The following is a 20,720-nucleotide window of genomic DNA, read 5'->3' as shown; positions in this document are numbered from 1 at the left end:
GAATACTTCTTAAGGCTGACTTTAGTCTCTAATTTTGAGTCTTGAGAGCGGTGGCTGGCCTTCAAGTACAAGGAACTGGCAGCTGCTCCACACTAACTTTTTATAGGGGCAGAGGCTGTGTAAAGGACCAGTATGGAGCTACTCACATGTGTGTGAGCGCTTGGGTAATGAAGAGCTGCCATGTGGACTCTGAAAGTCTCTACATTACAGTAGAAACCACTTTTACTTCCCTTTGCCCTTCCCTTTCTCTTCCGTGAAGTCAGACATCTTTATATATATGATTTGGGTTTTTTTGTATATAGCTTTGGTTTTTTAGCATTGTCCTAAACAGTAAGAGGTCTCAGACTGTGTCATTTTTATACTGTGCCATGTGATGGTTATAGGATTTGCTATCCTTCTATATCTTGCTCTGAAGACGCAAAAGTATAATATTGCACGTAGTCTTGTCATGCATTTCTGTGACTTGGCTAAGCCTGCAGGCCTTTTTTTCCAGGTTGGTCCAGGTGGGTAGTTGGAGGCACTAATGCTTCTTTACATCACTGATTTCTTGTGGGGAGGAGTAATCAATCAAATACCTAATGCAGTAGTATTGCATTCAGGTGCTAAGACACAGTCTCTGCACCTTGCTTGCTGGAAGGGCAAGCATCTGCAAGTGCCTGACACCTGAAGCTCGGTGGAAATATCAATGTGTATTAAAAGCAAATATGCTTTCCTTGAGGGTTTCAGGATTTGTACGTTTTTCCTATGCTGTTGGATGTTTGTACTGAGTGAATGGTCTTAGGGGAGCATGAGAAGAGGAAAGCTTGAAAACCAGTTTAAATTGCAAGATGGTAAAGAATTCTTTTGTGCGATCTTCACTGTCTTTTATTGCCTTGCAATATTTGACTTGTATGTTAGGTTTTCTATGTTTGTACTTGTATTTTAGAAATGTACACAAAAGGTCTTTTTATACATGATGCCGTTACCGGTGTTTGTAGTATTGCTGTCATTTCCCTGTGCCTTTATTTACTTTTTAATTTATTTTTCTTTTTTTCTTTTTTTTGGAGATTTCTAATTAATTCATATACTTATTTTTATTCTATTTCTGCCATCCTTTTTTTAGTGTTTCTGACTGGTTTATCTCTTGTCTTTATTCCAGCTTTGTTACCTTCTTTATTTATTGTGTTCCAAGCAGAGAAAAATTAGATGGATGCTCAAGGAGTTGAAAATCTTCCTTCTGGCATTACAAATGTGCAGATGCTAGTTCTCTTTTCTCTTGTTGCAGTCACTAGCTTGCCTGTGAGTCAAGCAAGTCCTTGCTGTAAGTTTGTTGGTGAAACCCAAACCTCAGATCAGATATCCCTTGGATCAGATATTCTGATTATGGAAGTAAACAACGCTCTGTTTCCCCTGACTGATGCTCCAGTCCTGATGAGTTGCTTCCAGTTAATTTACTGAGAATTTGTTGAACTTTACTCCTGCTCAGCTAAGTTTTGTTGACTTGTATTGATAATTATGGGTTTAAACTTGTGTTTGCTCTTTCTAAGGACTTAAAGCACTGGGAGTTTTCCATTTACTTAGTTATCTCTTTTGAAGAGGAATTTCCTGCTTAGTCTGTAAAGATCCTACTGCTTCCACTCAAAACACATCAATACACTATAAAGAAAAAGAGCTTCATTTTTCTTCAGTGGGATGAAAATGTTCCACATTGTCTTTGGTGCCTGGGGCCTTTTTGATACATGATCTTTGGTGGCGTAGGTGTGCTGTGGAGGACTCAGCAGGGTCCATAGTGTGCTTCCGGGTTGGCAGGTTTTTTTTAGTCTGTAGTGAAGCAAATATGATATTTAATTGTCTCATCTCTGCTAAGAACAGTGTGGGGTTTATGCTTCCCTCAGAATTAAGCATCTGAAACTACTTTAGGCCTTTGCTCTTCCACCCCAGTCCATTCCTGCAGTAGGACTCCAGTATCGTTGGTGGGAAGTCACTGTATACAAGCAGTAGGTGATGAGGTGATGCTCATTCTGTGGTGATGAACTGACCACTCATCTCCTCTTTTGGTGCAGCACAGTAGTGAGACACATCAACATGAAGGGAAAGGAAAATAGGCGGCTGTTTTTCCAGGGGATGGGCCTTTTTGCCACAGCACCCAGGGCTGCTGGAGGGAGGAGGAGGTTGCCACCTCAGAGCTGCGGGGGGGGGAGCAGCTGCCAGCTCCAGCTTGGCCTCCGAATGGGATGCACATTTTAGCAAGTACTTAGCACTTTTGGGCAGGCTGGGAAAAAACAACTTCTGGAGCTTGTCTGCTTCTGTAGCAGATTTCTATCTGACCTGAAGACCAGGCACTGCAGTGACCAGAGAGCAACAGGGAGAAATGGCAGGGATGCTCCCTGTGCAATGGGCTTTTTTCACGTAAAACCTGTTTCTTCCACGGAGGTCCTGCAGGACTCCGTGGTGGAGGTGCTACCTCACCTTGCTGTCCTCAAAGGGAGCTTTTCATGCTCTGCTTACTTCCCTTCTTAATGGTTTCACATTTCCAGGGTTGACTTGACAATTTTTCATTGCTAACAATTTCCCTTCTTTTTAATTTTAGAGTAGGAGTTTTTTGGAGTCCAAGTGTAAAACTTCTGTTTAGGTTCTTGCGCAATCTCTTGATCAGTAAATGAGTTGAAGAGCAGTGGTGTTACGCTACTCTCTGCAGTAGTTGCAGTGAGAGTGGGCTGAGCTTTTGCTGTTCCCAAGCCATAGCAGAGGGGTAATCACACATGACATAGATGCTATTAGGATGGGTTTGGGTGGGTTTAGTGTTTTTCTGTGTGGTTACTTGACGTAGTAAGCCTCAGCAAAAGGGTTAAATAGGGCTCGAGCTATGGATTTGAAATTCTGCGTGATACATCTGATCCGTATTACTGTGATGTGCCAGAAACTGCAGTTACTGTGTGAGTTCTGCGAGCAAAAATGATTGCAATGCAATTTCTTCTTTTTCCTGTAAGATCGCATGTATCCTCCCTGCAGGGATTTTGTTGTTCAGTGGACTACGGTGTGGGTTTGGAAAAAAGTAAAATCATTTGTATGTAAATACAACCTGAAGGCTGCAAATATCCAAGCTGCTACAAAGACAGAGGATGTGTACATGAAAATAAATGGACCTGTTGAGGTTAGAAATTCATAGTTTACCATAACAGGGGAAAAAATAAATGAGGTTGTCTTTGAAACCTTATAGGTCAGCATTTCAGACTTCTGTATTTGTGCTCCAATTAAAGGAGAAAATGGAAAAGCTTCTGGATATTTACTATTTTCAAGCCAACTTGAGAAGGGAGAAGCAGAAACAATATTTTTCATATGTTCTATTACCAAATTACATGCCATGAATAAGATGGTTGTTGTTTGGCTCGTACATAGGTTTGTGTGAATTTTATTTGGTTTGGAGTCAGGCTGTGTGAGGTTTTTTGCAATTGTTACATTTCTTTTTTTTTTTCCTTTATGTTAACTGAAAAGAAAATCTTCAAGAAAACTGGAAGTAGAAATGATTTCTGTGGGTCTCACAAAATGCTGGGAGGTACAGGAAATCCAGCGTTCAAAAGCAGAAGAGAAGGAGAGGGAGACAAGAAAGGAGATGCTGGATGTGTCTTACAGCAGCATTTGGTTTACTTGATTTTTATTTCTTGATACAGTAAAAATATTTCCTTGCTGAAGTACTTTGATTTGGACTTAAAATAGCATATATTCTTTTGAAATAAGTTCACATTAACCCCCACAAATCCCTCACTTACCTGTCCAACTCTCAGCTCCTGTTAATGCATATTCTGCTTTCAGCAAGGGAAAATGTAATTTAGTTTTATAGCTGCTTTAGAAAAGTCTGTGATAAAAACAAACCAGTGCCGCCTCTAATGAGTATTAAAGCCCAAACCTGTGCACTTTCTAATAGGTGTAGTCTTTCCTCTTAAAAATGTCCTGGGGTTTTATGTACTAAACTCAGATTAATGCTAATGGGAGTTACCTAAATAAATCCTCCGGTGCACTGATAGTATAATAGAACATTTATTTAGTGTTGCATTTCACTTTGACTTCATTTTGTTTCTATTTTTTTAATGAAAACAAAATTGGGGTTGGAGTTTATGGTATAAGGAACTTTCTTTCCTTCCTCTCCGTAGGTGTGCTTCTAAGAAGAGTATTGACCATGAGGAAGCCCACGTGTTAGTCAGTTTGTACTAATCCCACCGAAGAAAATGAAGCCGCGTTTCAGCTTTGCCGACCCTTTTCCCACCACTGTTGGCTGAATGAGAAATGGTCGCGTGATTATGCTGACACCCCAGCATGCATTTGGTAGACCTGTGGTTAACTCGTTCCCTCTCCATGTGTCTGCTCTTACAAAGTTTTGTCCTCATGATACTGTGCTTTCATTCTGCCAGTATGTGCCCGAAAGGCTGCCTCTGTTCTCACTCTGGAGGTCTGAACGTCAGCTGTAGCAATGCAAACCTCAAGGAAATTCCCAGAGATCTTCCTCCAGAAACAGTCTTACTGTATTTGGACTCCAATCAGATAACCTCTATCCCTAATGAAATTTTTAAGGACTTGCACCAACTGAGAGTCCTCAATTTATCAAAAAACGGGATTGAGTTTATAGATGAACATGCCTTTAAAGGGGTGGCAGAAACCTTGCAGACTCTGGATTTGTCCGACAACCGGATTCAAAGCGTGCACAAAAACGCTTTCAACAACTTAAAGGCCAGAGCCAGAATTGCAAACAATCCCTGGCACTGTGACTGCACACTGCAGCAGGTGTTGAGGAGCATGGCCTCCAACCATGAGACTGCCAATAACGTCATCTGCAAGACTTCTGTGCTGGATGAACACGCGGGGAGACCGTTCCTCAATGCTGCCAACGATGCTGACCTCTGCAACCTTCCTAAAAAGACTACCGATTATGCCATGCTGGTCACCATGTTTGGCTGGTTCACCATGGTGATCTCTTATGTGGTTTATTATGTCCGGCAAAATCAGGAGGATGCAAGGAGGCACCTTGAGTACTTGAAATCCCTGCCAAGCAGGCAAAAGAAACCAGATGAAGCTGATGACATTAGCACTGTGGTATAGTATTCTGAATACAATGACTGCCTTTGTGATGGAGACTAGATTTGGATGACGTGAAACCCAGAGGTTTACTTCTAACGTTCATTGTAACATTAACACTTTGGGGTTGGGTTTTTTTTTTTTCCTGTTTAACTGAATTACACCACTGTTGAGCTTTCTAACAGAAAGTTTTGTCCGGGTGGTATACTTTAATTATTTCTCTGGTGGTATCCTAAAGCAAGTGAACTAATATGTAAACATTAGTTTAGACCCATTCCACTATTTAATAACGAAATTTATTTTTTTAATTTAAAAACCAAATAAAAGCTTAAATTTGAACCATGTAAAACAGAGTAATTTATTGATCACAAACCTATCCAGTACCAGGGCACACTTGGTTTGATCAGTGCTCGCAAGGTAGAAGAGAGGAACAATGACGAAGTGGGCTGTGAGAGGTCTGGGAGCCGAGGCTCCCTGAAGGACAATTCTCTCCCTGGGGTGCGAGGTGAAGAGCTGGTGAATGGTAGCCCATTTTTGGGGCTGCTGGCCGTGATGGGAGAAGGGTGTGGAGAGAGCACAGTGCCCTGATTCTGGGTGTAATGGACCCGTGCTTGGGTAGGACCCCGGGGGGCATTTTGGCAGCACTGGGGAGGAGCCAACATGAAGGAACTTCATTGCAGGACATGAAAGAGAGGTAAGTGGCAAAATGCAGTGGTGTTTCATCTTATACCTGCTTACTGCCTCCCATGAGCTTCAGGCAGGGGTCCCCAGCAATGGGGAGGACAGCGAGAAGGCAAGCACAAACTTAGTATACTGTTTAAATGAGAGTAGTGATGGTGATGACAGATTTTAAAATTTAAAAAAGCAAATTAGTCTTTTTAATCTATGTATTGGTTCATAACTAAAAGTGGCTTTATTTTTTAGAGTGCATCCTTTTTTAAAAAACTGAATTAAGTAAGTGTATATTTAGGCTGGGCATATTCTGTTGTGTGTTAGAAGATATTTTCTTATGATTTTATGGGCAAGGCTTAGGAAGTCCATGTACTTAAATTCGGCCTTGGATACGAAATGGATATTTTAAAACCATGTCTTTGAAAACATGGTAGTGTTCTCTTGTCATAGATGAGGTTTTCAAAGGGAACAGATTCACAAGAATGTGTACCTCTTGTCCTTCATTACCATAATAAAATAATACTTGTCTCTGAGTCCCTATAGGTCCAGTCTAACTGACATTAGACTATGGATTGCTGAAGGATGGATTAAAAAATGTATAAAATGCTACTTTGCCAAAAAAGCGTTAAAGGACAGCCTTAACTCAGAAAACTCCAGTCATATCTTCCATTAGATTGTCTGTTATTTCTGTTACAATTATACTCTTACGGTTTAGAAGGCACAAGCCTGTTTATCTTCTTTCAGAACATCGTTAAAAGAGTATCTAAAATCTGTTTCAAAGCAAGTGAGAGAACAGGAAAAAAAGACATCTTAAAAAAAATTTGCATAGAGTCAACTTTTTATGTCATCTTTGTGGACTGACTCCTGTCTAAGTAGCTGTTCTTGTGACCAACTTAGCTATTTGCATTGCTTTATCTCGATGAACAATTTGTGGCCTTTTAAGAGAATGTTCATGTTTGTAAAGGGCACAGTTTATCCAAAAAAGATCTGTGCTCTGATATTTCTACCTCCCCCCTTTGCCCCCCTATTACGTTAAAAAAAAATATATTTTTTCTAAGGGGAGGATGCTGTTGATTACACACCCTGCTTAGCTTGCATTTTATACCTTCCTTTTCTTCAAGCTCTATCTTGCTGAACTTTCCAGCATTGCCAAAGTCCCCAGCCCCCCCAGTGCTGTGGGGCCTCCTGCAGGTGCTGAAAGCAGTGGGACTAAATACACATGTGACTCTGAAGAGAGCAGATAAAATGTTATATTGTACTGGTGATATAACAAACCCTACTGAACGGGACGTGTAGTGCCTCTGCATAGGCTGAGCCAAGCTAATTCCTGATATAATTCTCCTAACTTCTCTAAAATCTCCTTCAGGGTAAAATTTATCTGGTTTCTTTCACTCTGTTCCCCAAGCGATATTTCTGATGCAGGGGGGGACTAGCTAAAAGGGACTGAGCTGGAGATACTAACTTAAATCAAGAATTCAGTGCTGTGTATTCATAATTAAATGGAGGAATTTCTCCACAAAATTTAAAACAAAATTTGAACAAAAATATTTTAAACAGCAATAGTTACAAATCCAGACAGTTTTAAAACACTTAAAGATACTTGCAGGTTTTTTAAATTAGCTTTTAAGCAGCATTTAAAACAAAACAAAAGAACACCAAAAAAACCCCTTAACACATCTCTCCCCAAAACTGACTGACAAAACTATAAATAATTTATCTTTAGTTTTTCCATGTTACTGCTTGATCCGTAAGAATTGTTCTGGAGCGGGTACAGTTTTCCCCCAGCTGAGCTTCTGACTCTGTGTGTTTAAATCCTGGCCAAAAAACGATTTAAACCAAGTTAAGCAGTACTCTGTAGAAAGGCTCTGATTTTCTTTCATTGATTCACAAAACTTTTCCTTTCTTCTTTTAAAGACAGTACTGAAAACTGTTTAAAATCTGAGAATCAAGGCAATGCTCTGACAACAAATAGATGCAAATATGTCCAGCTGAATTTAGCTGACGAGGAAAATTAATTAAATCACTGTTCCTCAGCAGACTTGATGGTGTTAGTATTCCTGTCAACTCAAATATTTGAGATACATCTCTTTGTTTCATTGAAAAGAAACAAAAAAGAAAGATAAAAACCTTTAGCCTAAGAAGATACTTGTTTTTATTGTGTTTACTGTACACCTTTGTGTCCCAAACTGCTGTCTGTAGACCTGCATGCTGCCCTTTGAAGTCAACGGCACCAACTTTTAAACTTCGATTGCATAACGCTTCAAGGAGTTATTTACAAAAACAGTTTTGTTCAAAAATAAGTAAATTGGTGTATTTTTAGCTGTGTTACCTTAGCATATAAATACAGATGAGAGGAAATGGATGTTTCCGTATTCACAGGAGATAGCATATGACAGAAAATAAGGAGGGCAATGCATAACACGGTGATTCTTAAATTTTTTTTAATTACGATGCTTCAGGAAAAGTAGAGCTAGGGTTCAGAAACTTAAATGTGATTAATTTCTCTAGCCTGATTTTTTTAAAAACCTTTGCTAGATTTTCTTTCTAAAGCATAAAGGATATCTCTCTGAACATTATTTTTTTCCTTAAAACTAATGCGGATTTTTCTCTGCTAATTTTCTAGTGTTACTATGCTTTGTGGGTGAGATACGTGATGGTGCATTTGGGCTGTGTGTATTTAGGCTCAGACTTTATACTTCTATTCTCAGTTTTGTGCACAATTAGATACAGATATCTTCACCATTAATGTACGTTGGTTTTAAGTCTTCAATAACAAGGTTGCAGACTGTGATTGCCATAACTTTGAGGGGGCTGAGTATGAACAGGGTGTGTTGTGGTGCAGGTTTTGGTCTTCCCAGGGAGGAAAGAGGAGAATCTTGGTTTAGCAAAGAGTTGCCATACAGAAAATCCACCACAATATTTTTCAGTTTGAAAGGGGCAGGTTGTAAGTATTAGGAAACAAGCAAAAAAAAAGAAAAAGAAAGTAAAAGGAGCAGCTGGAGGCTAAAATGCTTGAAGGTATTATAGAGTCTTGAAGCATGTTTAGATGTGCAGCAGGGTCTCAGAGTGAATCTAAATGAATTTTAAGAAGAGCGTCCCTGTACTCCCACGCCTGGGAAAAAAGCTAGCATTGTCCCAAAAGCGTCCCGAAGATCTCAGAATGGGACCAATGCTATACAGTGTATTTCTGGGTGATGTGGAAAAGCCAGCTAGTGAGCTGATAATATTTGTGAATGATAAACAGTTATTGAGGACAGCCCAACCTACAGCTAACTGTGAAGAAATACAGAAGGTTCTCACATTTCCAGGTTAGCAGAAGATGATAAAATGAAGGTTGGGTTTTGTTTGAATAATTGCAAAGTACTGCAGATGGCACATTCTTAGTTATGAACACAAGGACATTCTCTAAATTGGCTATAATCAATGGAAAAAACATCTTGGAAGCACAGTGGGAAGGTCTTCAACTATAAACACCAGAAATTATTAGGAGGGAAATAGTCAAACAGCATGGTGGAATGACATGATAAACCACTGAAAGAAATCTGTGATGAAGCCACATCTGGAACATTGCATTCAGCTCAGATTCTCTTTGTCTCCAAACTGCTGAAGATGTAGAGAATGGCAGTAAGATAATCAAGGATATGAAGTTCTTTCTATAGGAGAAGACATCAAACATTCCCAGGCATGGGGATGAGATGCCAGAAGAAGACATGGTAACAACTGGAGTGGTACGCAAAAGGTAACTTGAGAAAGACTGATCTCTTTTTCTTGCAACAGAAAATAGAACAGTTCTGATTAAACAATACCAGGCAGCAGGTGCTGTATCTTGAGGGGGTGTGTGTGTTAATATTTTTTATTAGCATGCATTGAAATGATAAAGTATGGGATACTATAGAGTAGAAAACACATATGGAAAGGTAGGACTCCACAAGTTCATGGAAGTCAAGGTTGCCGGAGGTTACTTAACACTGTTAACATTCACGTAGATACATTTCTCAAGAAGGAAAGCCCCTGCTCATCCTGTGAAGCAGGGATGTTTTCCTAGGAAAAGCTCACAAGTCTGTGCTTCTCTTAGTCTCTCTGAGGTACTGCTGTGGGTGTTTTTTGAAGAAGGGAAGGTGGACTTGATTTTATGGCACTGATGCGCTCATGCATCCAGTGGGGTGCAAGCCATGCTGCACTGCCCTCCCTGTGAGGCAGGAGGGAACATCTGTTGTGTGGACAATGAGGTTTCACATGCATGGAGTGGGAACGAAGCCTGGGAAAAGCAAAATCACATTTAATTGCTGGTGTCTCCTCATTGTGAATTGCAATGATAACTTCCGGGCAGGGTTCAGGCTCTCCATGCTGAGTTGTGCCAAGACTTTTTTAGCTAAAGGAATGACAGCTTTTCATTGGGGACCTGTGGGAAATCTATTCAGAGATTTTCCCTGGCACATTGAGGTGCTTTGATACTACTCTTACAGCTCACCCGGTGGTCCATCTAAAAAGGATGGGGATTTTCCTGTAGGTTCTTCATTAAAACAAGGCTGAAGCCTTATTTTCCACAAAGAAATCCCTTCATTGTGGTCTGCTTCTTCAAGTGAAGGCTGTTCTGATGACTTAATGAAAGTATGAGTACTTCACAGTGCCACTTATGACAGGGAAATACCCTGGCTTCTTTAGTTTTGGTTTGCCCAAGTCAATTAATTTGAGAAATGAAACCAACCAACAAGCATTAAACAGAGTATACATGCTGTACCGTGGCAATCTAGGAAGTAGGTGTTTTTTGCAAGCCAATACATACATGAGTATGTATGTGTGCAAGTCATCCTCCGTCTTTCAAATTCACTCGTATTTCCCTGTGGTTAGTTGCGTGCATGAGTGTGTCAGATACGTGTACGTACACATGCAGGTGGGTAAAACAGGAACTCCTTTGGATGCTTTCATTTCCCCTATTTAATCATGAAACAGGTTGCTTTGAAGCCATGATTCATGCTGCATCCAAGCCAAGTAAACCTCCGTCCTCAGCCTTTCATGATGTCCCCCGGGTCCCAGCACCAGCTGCACGCAACATGAAAGAAAATGGGGTGACACTGGCACATCTCATCCTCTTTCTGAGATCCTTACTCAGATCCATTGGTTACTATATAAAGCTGTTACAGACCTTTGTGAACAACCTTTTGTTTTCCTTCTGGCTCACAGAAAACAATTTTCTAGAAAGAAAAATGGTTAGGTGGATGATGTAATGCCTTTTAGCTCATAAGGAACAGTCCTGTTTGTAAAAACTGGAGAGTGCAAATGTGGCTAGTGTCCCTGGGTCTGTTCTCCTCTTCCACACTTGTTAATGAGTAGGTTCTTGGCATTCTGGTGTGTTTGGCTGTGTTTTTCTCTTAGGAGTTAGCTATGCCTCTTGGTGGAGATTTCTTAAGATGGTTGTGAGTCTGAATACAGCTGCTAAATCCAACAACAGCTCCGGAATGAAAAATGAGATGGTTTCAAGCTTTCCCTACTGCAGAGAAACTTGAGAAGCAGTTAAGTATTTGGGAATTCAAACATCTGTATTATTCCTAATGCTGCTGTGAAACTTCAAACGCACATTGCGAGCATCCCACTGGTTTGGTGGGGCAGTCTGCAAGAAGATTTCATGAAGACGCAAGAACCTCCAAAACCTGTTAGTGGTAAACTGGGCATTTGGTGGGGGGAAACAACATAGGAAGTCCATATGTTGAACAGTCAGTTTACATATCTTTATCTTCACAATTACTAGTTTCAGCCTCATAATCAAAGAGTTTGTGATCATTAGTCTTTTTAATAGCTCCATCTTAATTTGGAAAAATAGGTCTTTTTAAACACAACTGCCCTAACACTGGTACTATCTGACCTGGCAATGCTAGTATTTAAAAGGTGACTGAAGTTCAACGTATTAGTTAAGCTTCATCTGCATCTGTTTGTATGCCTGTCTGCACACTACAAAAAAGTATTTATGTATATATTAAAAATTACACATTTTCCTTACATAGGTGTGGCTGTAAGACCATACTCTTTCCAATAGGCTCTGAAAGACTTTAATGTAAAAAAGCAAGGAAAATATTAGAAAGGAAAAACAAACTCAAGAACTTTCAGGTCTTCTTCATAAGTCAGAGCTGGATGAAGGGAGGAATAAAAAAAAAAGCCATAACAAAACTTATTCTTGTTTCTTCCTTGGAGGATTAGTTTTGTGCTCAATGCTGCATTTCATGGCTTACTTATTCTTTATTTCTGTACTTAAGCCAGATTAACATCCACTTTCAGCTAAGTCTCTTATAAACAGAGATCTCGGCAACAGAGAATACTGAAGCATATCAAGTTGGCTGAAAAAAAAAATGTGACTGCAACAAATAAGCTCTCTAGACAGTATTTCTATACCCTGTTAATTAAATTTAGTGGTGAAGGAAAAGAGTTGTTGAATTAAGGTAATGCTAGAGAGATTTCAGGTTCTCAAGTAGATGCTCGCTTTTATATTCTTAATGTGGCTGTATGTGGGGCAGCCAGACTTCTTGCTACCCTATTTCAGAACCCACAGGTCTGGTGGCTATTGCAGAACAGAAAACCTTTTATCTCTTCGTGTAGTCACTAAGGACGAGAGCTTTGGGAAAGTCTGTACCTGGGAAATGCCACCCTGAGAGCAGTTTGCTCAGTGTCCTGCCGCAGCACTGGCAGCGCGTTGTTTTATGCCATTTCTAAAAGAAGGGAAACTGCTGTTTGGATGACATCTGTGAACCCTCTTGAAGTGGCTCAGTTACCACTGGCAGCAGAATCACTACGGCTCAGAATCCCAGAAAGCTCGTCCCTTAGAACCATAGAGCACTTATTTATTTAATTTTTTATGACATGTGGAAGAAGCCGTATGATCTCGTTAAGCCAGTTTCATTGCTGCTTTGGTACAGAATGACACAAGTTAGTTTTGGGACATCAGACTTTCCAGTACTACAAACCGAAAACCACCAGCGCAGCCAGTTGGATTTTCAAGAAAAGGGTGTCTAACCAGATCACAGCCATACTAAAAATGTTAGAAATGTTTCCCCTCTCTTTTGTTGTTTAATACTACCTTTGTGGTTGAGTACCCTTCATAGCTCTTCATATTGAATCTTCAGCAAGCTTGTTTTCACTTATCAAAAATTATTTTCTATTGCTATTAATGGTAGACCTCACTGGGAAATACATGCATGGGTGGGCATAGATTTGGTCTATTCTCATTTTATTTGCAAGATTCATGAACTGATTAAAATATTAGGGTTTTTTTACAAAGTAAATGAGATATGATGCATATACACAAGTTTTTTTAAAAAATGATTAATAAATGAACAAAGTGAAATTCACTGTATTTTATTCTGAAGTTCTGCAGTAGAAAAAGACAATCTGTTTAGAAGAGCTGGGTGATATATAAAGATATTCTTTCAAAAGACAAGCTTTGCAGTACCTTGAAACACTTACTTCTCTTCAAAACCTGTGGCAGCCCTGAATCTGTAGTTGCATTGCACTAGATGCAAATTGCAATGCTGAAAGTAATATATTTTTAGATAATAAAAATAATCAATCTCTATCTTGGGTTCTCACATTGTGATATACCAAAAATATTTGCTGAACTTGAGTTTGTGCTTTCTTTGTTAGCAGACTTCCTTCCCAAGGTCAGGAATGCACTTTGGGCTGTATTTGCCGTTGCCTTCAGTGGAATCAGCATTTCTGCAATAAATGTGTTATTGATGTGGGGTGAACTGATTGATTGTTCTGGCAATTGCTTTTGTACTGACGGGGTTAGTGTGGGTTTAATCTATAAAAAATGGCACCACACAGCTCGGCAGTGGCACACCCTCAGACTTCTGGAGTGGCAGTGAAGGACTAGCTTTTCCTTACGCTGGTGGCAAAAGCGATGGCAATTGTCTTTAACTTCATATTGTTTATATGATAGAAGACAGATGGTGTCTTTTTTTTATTTGGCTGTACATAGACCTCTCTGGAATCTGTAAGTGTGTGTATATGAGGGCAGGCCTTTCCAGTGTAAAAAAAAAATGGTTTGTTATTTTTTACCCAAAACCTGGTTGACTGCATGTTACTAGCTTCCAATAATGGGTCACAGTTCAGACAGCACCACCCACAAAGTTGCTTTATAGCAAAACTGCTGGAGTCAGCAGGCTTCTGGAAAATAACCACCGTTATTGTTTAAATGCTTGTACTCTGGTAGTTTTCCACAATTACAGCTGTACTGTTGTGCCCTCTGTGAACACCACTGTGGAGGTAGGCAGAAAGTTGTCTTGGAAGGAACAAGCTCTACATTTTGAAACTCTCCTGAAGGCATGGAGAAAGGGTCTTTCATGGAAAATACCCCAATTAAAACACAACAGTACATAATTGTGGAGCTGAGGAGACCTGACACACATTTTATGCCTGGCCTCTGACTGCCTGAGTAAATTGATGCCATACTTAGCACAGGGAACAAGTGGTTTGGGCTGAGAAGGGCAAGTCATTCAGAGCGGAGCTGCTTTTCCTGAAAACCCACAGAAATGCAATGATTAAGTAGCCTTGGCTTTGGAAAATCCTGCAGGTAAGTCTTCAGTCAGTGTTGAAATGTGTTTCCTTCTGATGCGGGTAGATTTATTTTGACGCAGCATGGAGATGACTGTAGGTGTGGCAGTCAGTTTTAGCTGACAGAGGCGCATGGGTGATGGCTGCTCCCGTTACATGAGCACAGTACTGGGTGTCTGACGAGCGTGCTCCTTCTGCCGCAGGTGTTGGGTTGAGCGCAACAGAGAACCGACTTCTCTGCACAAGCTGAGAAGATGCCAGTGAAAGGCCCTGTGTGGTCTGGCTGAAGATTTGAAGAGCGAGCAGATGGCACCCTTCACTGCAGGCCTGATGAAGCTGTTTCTCATGAACTTGGTTTGAAACAACAGTTCTCATCCCTTGTGGAAAACCACATTGGTTCATGACACACGGACTTCGGCTGTTCCAGCCTCCTGTCCCCATGCACGTGTGTGTGCACTTGCACGTTTGACTCAACTAGGTCTTGCTGGTAGGAAAGTGGGAATTTATGTGCCCGACATTGTGAGTTAGTGGATTTACAGGTGATGGGCTTGGGTGGCAGCAGTATCCTGGAGAAGCTGTTCACAGGCTTGTTGGAAGGTGGGTGGGAGAGGGTTAGAGGGTGCTTGCCACGGTCATGTGCTATTCCAGCATTGATATAAAAGTAATTGTATTTTGTCTTCTGTTCTCTTACTGGCCTAGTAGTAGAACTTCTTCTGTAAAAATGAAGGCAGGGTAATTAAATTATTACTTATCACTGCCATAATGAAGAAGTACTTAATTACTGCATGCTATATGTCACGTCAGAGCCTGCCAGGTTGCTTTTGTCTGAGGCTACTTCCCCAGGGCAAGGAGTCAGCCAAGTTCTTCGTGCGTCCCCACCTGATGGCGGGGCACCTGCCTCTGAGCAAACATACCTTGTTCACCTGACAGCTGTGCTTGCGGGGGGGGGGGGGGGGGGGGCTCTCTGCATCCTTCAGTGGCAAACTATCTGCCTGTCTCTCAGGCATTGTGCATTTCCACATATAAACTTCATTTCCTATCAGAGAAAAGAGGTCAGGCTGAGGGGCAGGGTGAGAGGTGGTGGGAATCTGCTCCTTGTGCTCCCAGGGACAAAGGAGTAGCTGGGGGGGATGAAGGAGGGCCTGATCCGAAGCAAGGGGTTACGGGAATGCATGGAAACGACAGTAAGCCCCAGAAACCTGCTAGTCTGTATATGGCAGAAGCCCTTAGCTCTCTGTGGAGAGGGAAGGAAGGGATGGGAGAGGCTGAGATGAGGTGACAACCCGGAGAGGATGCTTTGCATGGGGGATGTGCATTCATTTGGGCAGCTGCTGGGGAGGGAGAGGGGGATGCAGAGGGAATTCCCCCATGGTTAAGTCACTGTGACCCTTGCTGACACCATGACTTGTTTTCCACCTCCCATAACACCATTGATGCTGCTCCCTGCTCCAGAAAGGCCATCTGGGGTAAAGCTGAGCTGGGAGAGGAAGGGTTAGGATGCTTATGCTTCTGACAAGGAGACCAGTTCCCCAGTCCCATCCAGCCTGGCCAGAGTGTTTCTCCCTTCCCACCTGCAGCCTCTGAGACCTCTGTGGCATGGTGAGCGGGGTCAGTAGGAGGCATCCCACCACGGGCCCTGTTCCTGCTGTGAGGCTGGCTCCCACTGAGCCGGGTGGGGGAAAAAAGGTGCCAGCTGCTGCGGTGGCTGCTGAGTTATCAGTCACTGCCACATTGCCACCCCACAGCTTGCCTGAAGACCCAAGGTCTTCCTGCCCAGCCCTCATCAACTCTGAAGAGGAAAGATATATTTCTTTTCAGGCAGTGAATTGTAAATAATGTCCATGCTCTGTTCTCCCACAGAAAGGTGTTAAACCAGCTGTATGTGTCTTTTGAAATGCAGGGAAGATGTAGTGAAAAAGGGTGCAGGCTGTATAAATCAAGTCATCCCTTACATGCTTCTTGCTGCTGTGTCTGTCCTTTTAAAAATTCATAAGCTGAGAGACCATCTCCCCACAGTACTGCCTGAAATCCAAAAGTGTAGAGGGTCAGATCCCTACCTGAAGTGGTGTAATGTGATTCCATTAAAATCAAAGGGGCTGTTCTCTATCACAGTGGAGGTCCTCTTGCAGAAAGCATTTTTAATTGCCAGCATCCTTACTGAGCATACGGGAAGTAAATTCATGGTAATTTTGGGAGAATATTTAGCCTGTCTAGTTTAAAGGCGCTTGTTGTTGCTATTTCAGTTGTGCCTAAGGGTTCCTAGCAGAGAAAAAGATACTGATACAAGGGTTTGGGTCGGCACGAGTTTACTTCAGCGCTGACTTAAGCTGTCAGGGCTAAGTAGATCAAGAGGAATAGCACTCAAATGATTAGAGCTTCAAGGCTTTGTAGGTAACAAAGAGAATCTAATTTTAATTATGATCTTCATTGAATCTTGAAAAGGTCATATTCTTTCATCAGTGAGTAGAAGGACAAGGAGAATCTACATGAACTTCTCTCAATGTTACTTTTTATTTTTTCCCTAGAATTATCTGGTACAATATTAAATATGTCATTGCTGCACTGCAAAGGCAGTAAAGCAGGGCTAAGAAAGAGCAGTTATAGTCTAACTCAAAAGTACTAGGGACAGGTGAAGACCTGTGTCTCTGCTCCTTCTTGTAAGAGCATGGTAGTATGCTCTAAGGACATAGAGGCAGAAGTGAGAAGCCTGTGTGTTCAGAAGGCCTATTATGATCATGTTAGCTTTGCTATGTATTTATCCTTTGGAAAGTTGATAGTGGAGCATTTAGTCCACCCAAATATACATATATATATATATAAAAAATTGTCTCTGTGTGCACATGCACATGCATGGCAGGGTGAGTGGTGTCTTGCGAGTGCAAAATGGCCTGTACAGAACCATATTTTCTGATTTTTTTTCTCCAAGTTTCTTACCCTAGCACCAGTTCCTAACATGTTGTTGTAGCTAAACCTTCCCTGAACTTTGTTTTCATATCATAGCAATTGTTTGCCAGTGAACAGGGTCTGATTAGCAAGTTTCTAAAAATGAACTTGTGAGATGCTGTACCTTTTTTTGCCAAGATGCAAAAATGTTCCTTGGTTGACTCAAGACATACCTCCCTCCCAGTTTGGAGGTACCTCCCTCACCCAACAAGATTTTAATAATTTAAACAACCTTTAAAATAATAGTCTCAGGCTTTCTCTTAACTTAAAAATTGTACTTTTGAACCAGAGGTTAATTAACCAGTGGTTATAGGACTAGTGTTATGTCCCTTGCTTCTGTGAGGAATTTACAGAGAATCGTTTGCAAGCAGGCATCCTGCATTTAAAAATAACCTTGTTCTGCAGGCATATATAACTTGTTTAAGTTACAGTTGCTGTCTCTACCTAAGATCCTTATCATTGCCAAGGAAATGAGAATTTCTCTGGGACTGTTATCGCTACAATTCCATGAAATATAGTTGAGTACCGTAAATGTAAACCCTTGCTGTCTGCTGCCAGCCTTTTCTAGAACCTCATCATTCTTAGATGTGAATGGTATGGATGGCAGACCTGTCTGCTGGGGTGCTTGATATCAACAAAGGCTGAGAAACTCCAGGTGAAATACAGGACTGTTGCTCAACTTTTAAACAAATATACCTTGGTAAAGGTCACCTGTGAAGGAGAAGATGTATGGAAGATGCCTGGAAAGGTGTTCATAAAATAGATGGTTTGGTTTTATTTTTTTCTCCTGTGCTTGTTTTTCACTTTTGAAATTGAACTCCTACCGGGACTGTAAAGTTGTACAGTGACTGGAGAAATAGCAAAGTGGTGAATTGCCACAGCCAAATGAGATGATGTTTAATAAGAGACAGGATTATTTTTTTTAAAGTCAGACTACCTCAAACTCTCTGAGCATGTAATTTTTTTTTTGTGGCTAATTAACATCACATAAAAGAGAACTTAAATCCTTAATAACAATTTTGCTTCTTCACGGAGATGGAAGAACTCAAACATCCTTGGCGCATCCTTTATCAAGGCTTGGAAAGTTTGAAAGACTAAACTCAAGATATTTCAGATAGATCAAAAAGTAAAACTAAAAGAAAATCAAGAAGGTTTTAGCTTTATTTCTTCATCTGTCATTTACCCAGCAGCTGTAATTTAGCCACCAAAACAGATGGGGAAGACGAGGTCCGTGCAAAATGTATACATTCTCTCTTGTCAGCTACAATGGCAGGAATATTTGGTGTACAGGTTTTATCTGCTGCTTTAGTTTCTTTTAATTCCCCAAAGCTTCAAGCTGATCTGTGTTCCAGCTCTAAGTATCTGTATTAGGACCAGATTTACAAAACCTCAAGCAAAAGTCTGATTGAGATTTTATAAATCTGGCCTTAATGAGGGGACTTGAAGCTGGATTATTCAAATTGTTTTGGAAGTAGAGTGGATTAAAAACTTGTCTTAAAGAACAAGGCTCCTTCAGCATATTCTTAATGAAGACCCTAAGTTTAGAAATGCCTGTTTAGGAAGAAGGTAAAAGATAGAAATCAAAGCATCTTTCTTTAAAATAATAAAAACAATTCCTCATTTCAAAAGTGCAGGGCAGCCTGGGAGAGTGAAGCCAAGCCCAGGACCCCTTCTTGTTGTGCCAAGCTACAGTGCTTGCAGATGCGAGTAGGATCTATGGGGATACTGCTGCCAGCGGGGTGGGAATCGAGCACATAGGAGCTGCTTTTTCTAGCTCCAGCTGGGGCCACAGCACGGCGTGGGCTGGGCTCTCTCTGAGTTGTCGACCTGGTCAGCAGCAAGATTTGGTGCTGCTGCTGCCTCCATGCCCTGAACCTTCCCCACCATGCACGGGGCTGGTATGGTGCTCACCCATTTAATTCTCTCAGGTCACCCCCAGGTGTGAGGGTGTTTGTGACAATGTTTCTTCCCTTTTCATTTTGGTTTGTTTCTTCCTGCCAGTTGCTGAAGGCAAGATTCAGTCCTCTGGATTGATACAGAACAATGACAAGCCCCAGTAGCGTCTAAGGGCTGGGGGGTGCTCTGCGGATATGTGCAGATCCAAGCTCTGCAAAACAGTTTGTCTTCCCGATGCATGCCAGATCCACAATGAGAGGAAGTGTGTTTGGAAAAGGAGTTGCATGTTTTGAGGACATTGTTTTCTAAATGCAGTATGTTAACTATACCTCTTGTGCCTGTGGTTAGAGGGGCTCTAGCACTGTGAGAAAAAGACCTAAAGAACTCCTCTAAAAACCATGCAGCTTGCTAATGTCCTCTTTTAAAGAGAGAACATTGCATTTATGTCGTATTTTCTAGGACCGTCTGCAGGGGAATACTATATTTACTTCAGCAACTCGAATGAGGATTAAGGGCTCAGATTTTCTGAATCCTTGGCCACTCATTACAACTAAAGGTCTTGGTGTCAGACATCACATCCTAATGGAGTATGTATTAACCAGGTGGCCAGGAAAGTCTAGCTTTAGAAATATGTGACATACTGAAGTGCTTCCATTTTGCTCATCCGATTCAGCATGAAAATCAATTTGTGCATCTGCAAGCTCTTCAAAAGTAGCTGACAACTGAATGGCTTGTTTGCTCAGAGGCAAACTTCTGCTGCTTGTTACATGGTGTTTGACTCTCTGAGTTCACCCTCCTCTCTTGTTTTTGCAGTTATCCTGGGAAAAGGGGTTGAGGAAACAACAGAAAACCTTAAGACAGACTAGGATGAAAAAACAGACTCTGTGGCAGAATTTTAGGGTCAAGATAAACTGTGTTTTACGTGGTCCTCTAATGTATCCAGCTGTCTAAACTATTTTCTTTCACCTAAGATCTGTCAGCATTGGGAACATCTACTAAGAAGTTCCACTGCTGGTTACAGGTATGCCACTGAGCAAAGCAAGTACAAAACTTTATATAAAGGGGAATGCAGTATGCTTTTCCTGATCATCTCTATCTACCAAAAGAACACTGAAGTTCACACAAGGATTTCTGTCTGGTTGGTTGGTTTTGAATTAAGTTATCAAAGGTTTTGCATTTCTCTAAGTCCTCAAGCACATTTGCACTTTCTCTCCCTTCCCCTGTTAATGTGCCTGTTATAATAGTGAAAAGGTACTGTGGATATAGCTGAGAAAAAAGGGGGTGGCAGGAACCCAACAGACAAGCTCTTGCAAACTGCAGAAACTGCAAAAAATACTTGCTTGTTTGTTTTTCTCCCAATTATGTCAGGTGGCCTACAAAAACATGTCAACTCCTCCCACGTACCTCGCCAGAAGCCTTATATTATGACAGCTAAAACAATGCTGTGGCTGTTTAAATGAATGCGGTGTTTTCAACTTCTGAGGACAAATAGTATTCATCATCCTCCCAATACCGATGTCTGCAGAGAACACTGGTTACTAATCAGCTGCTTGTTTTAAGAGCTTGTCTCAAAACATCCCCAACTCCACTGGCCACTTTGATAGATAATCTTGTTC

The 20,720-nt window shown here is 41.2% G+C and overlaps 1 protein-coding gene across 4 annotated transcripts in view; it reads left to right on the top strand.

Annotated features, from left to right (window-relative positions):
• Positions 1 to 5,398, top strand: part of LRRC3B (leucine rich repeat containing 3B) — a 47,897-nt gene extending 42,499 nt beyond the window's left edge. For all 4 annotated transcript variants that reach the window (XM_080385826.1, XM_080385825.1, XM_080385828.1 and 1 more), the window contains one exon: positions 4,131 to 5,398. In XM_080385826.1, coding sequence (XP_080241952.1) covers positions 4,294 to 5,073 — 780 coding nt within the window. In that variant the 5' untranslated portion in view covers positions 4,131 to 4,293 and the 3' untranslated portion in view covers positions 5,074 to 5,398. The remainder of the gene's footprint in view (positions 1 to 4,130) is intronic.
• The last annotated feature ends 15,322 nt before the right edge of the window (positions 5,399 to 20,720 follow it).

The sequence above is a fragment of the Falco punctatus genome (assembly GCF_963210335.1).
Source record: "Falco punctatus genome assembly, chromosome: 4".
Lineage (NCBI taxonomy): Eukaryota > Metazoa > Chordata > Aves > Falconiformes > Falconidae > Falco > Falco punctatus.
Note: the sequence above shows the minus strand (reverse complement) of the source record. Positions and strands in the feature narration are given on the sequence as shown.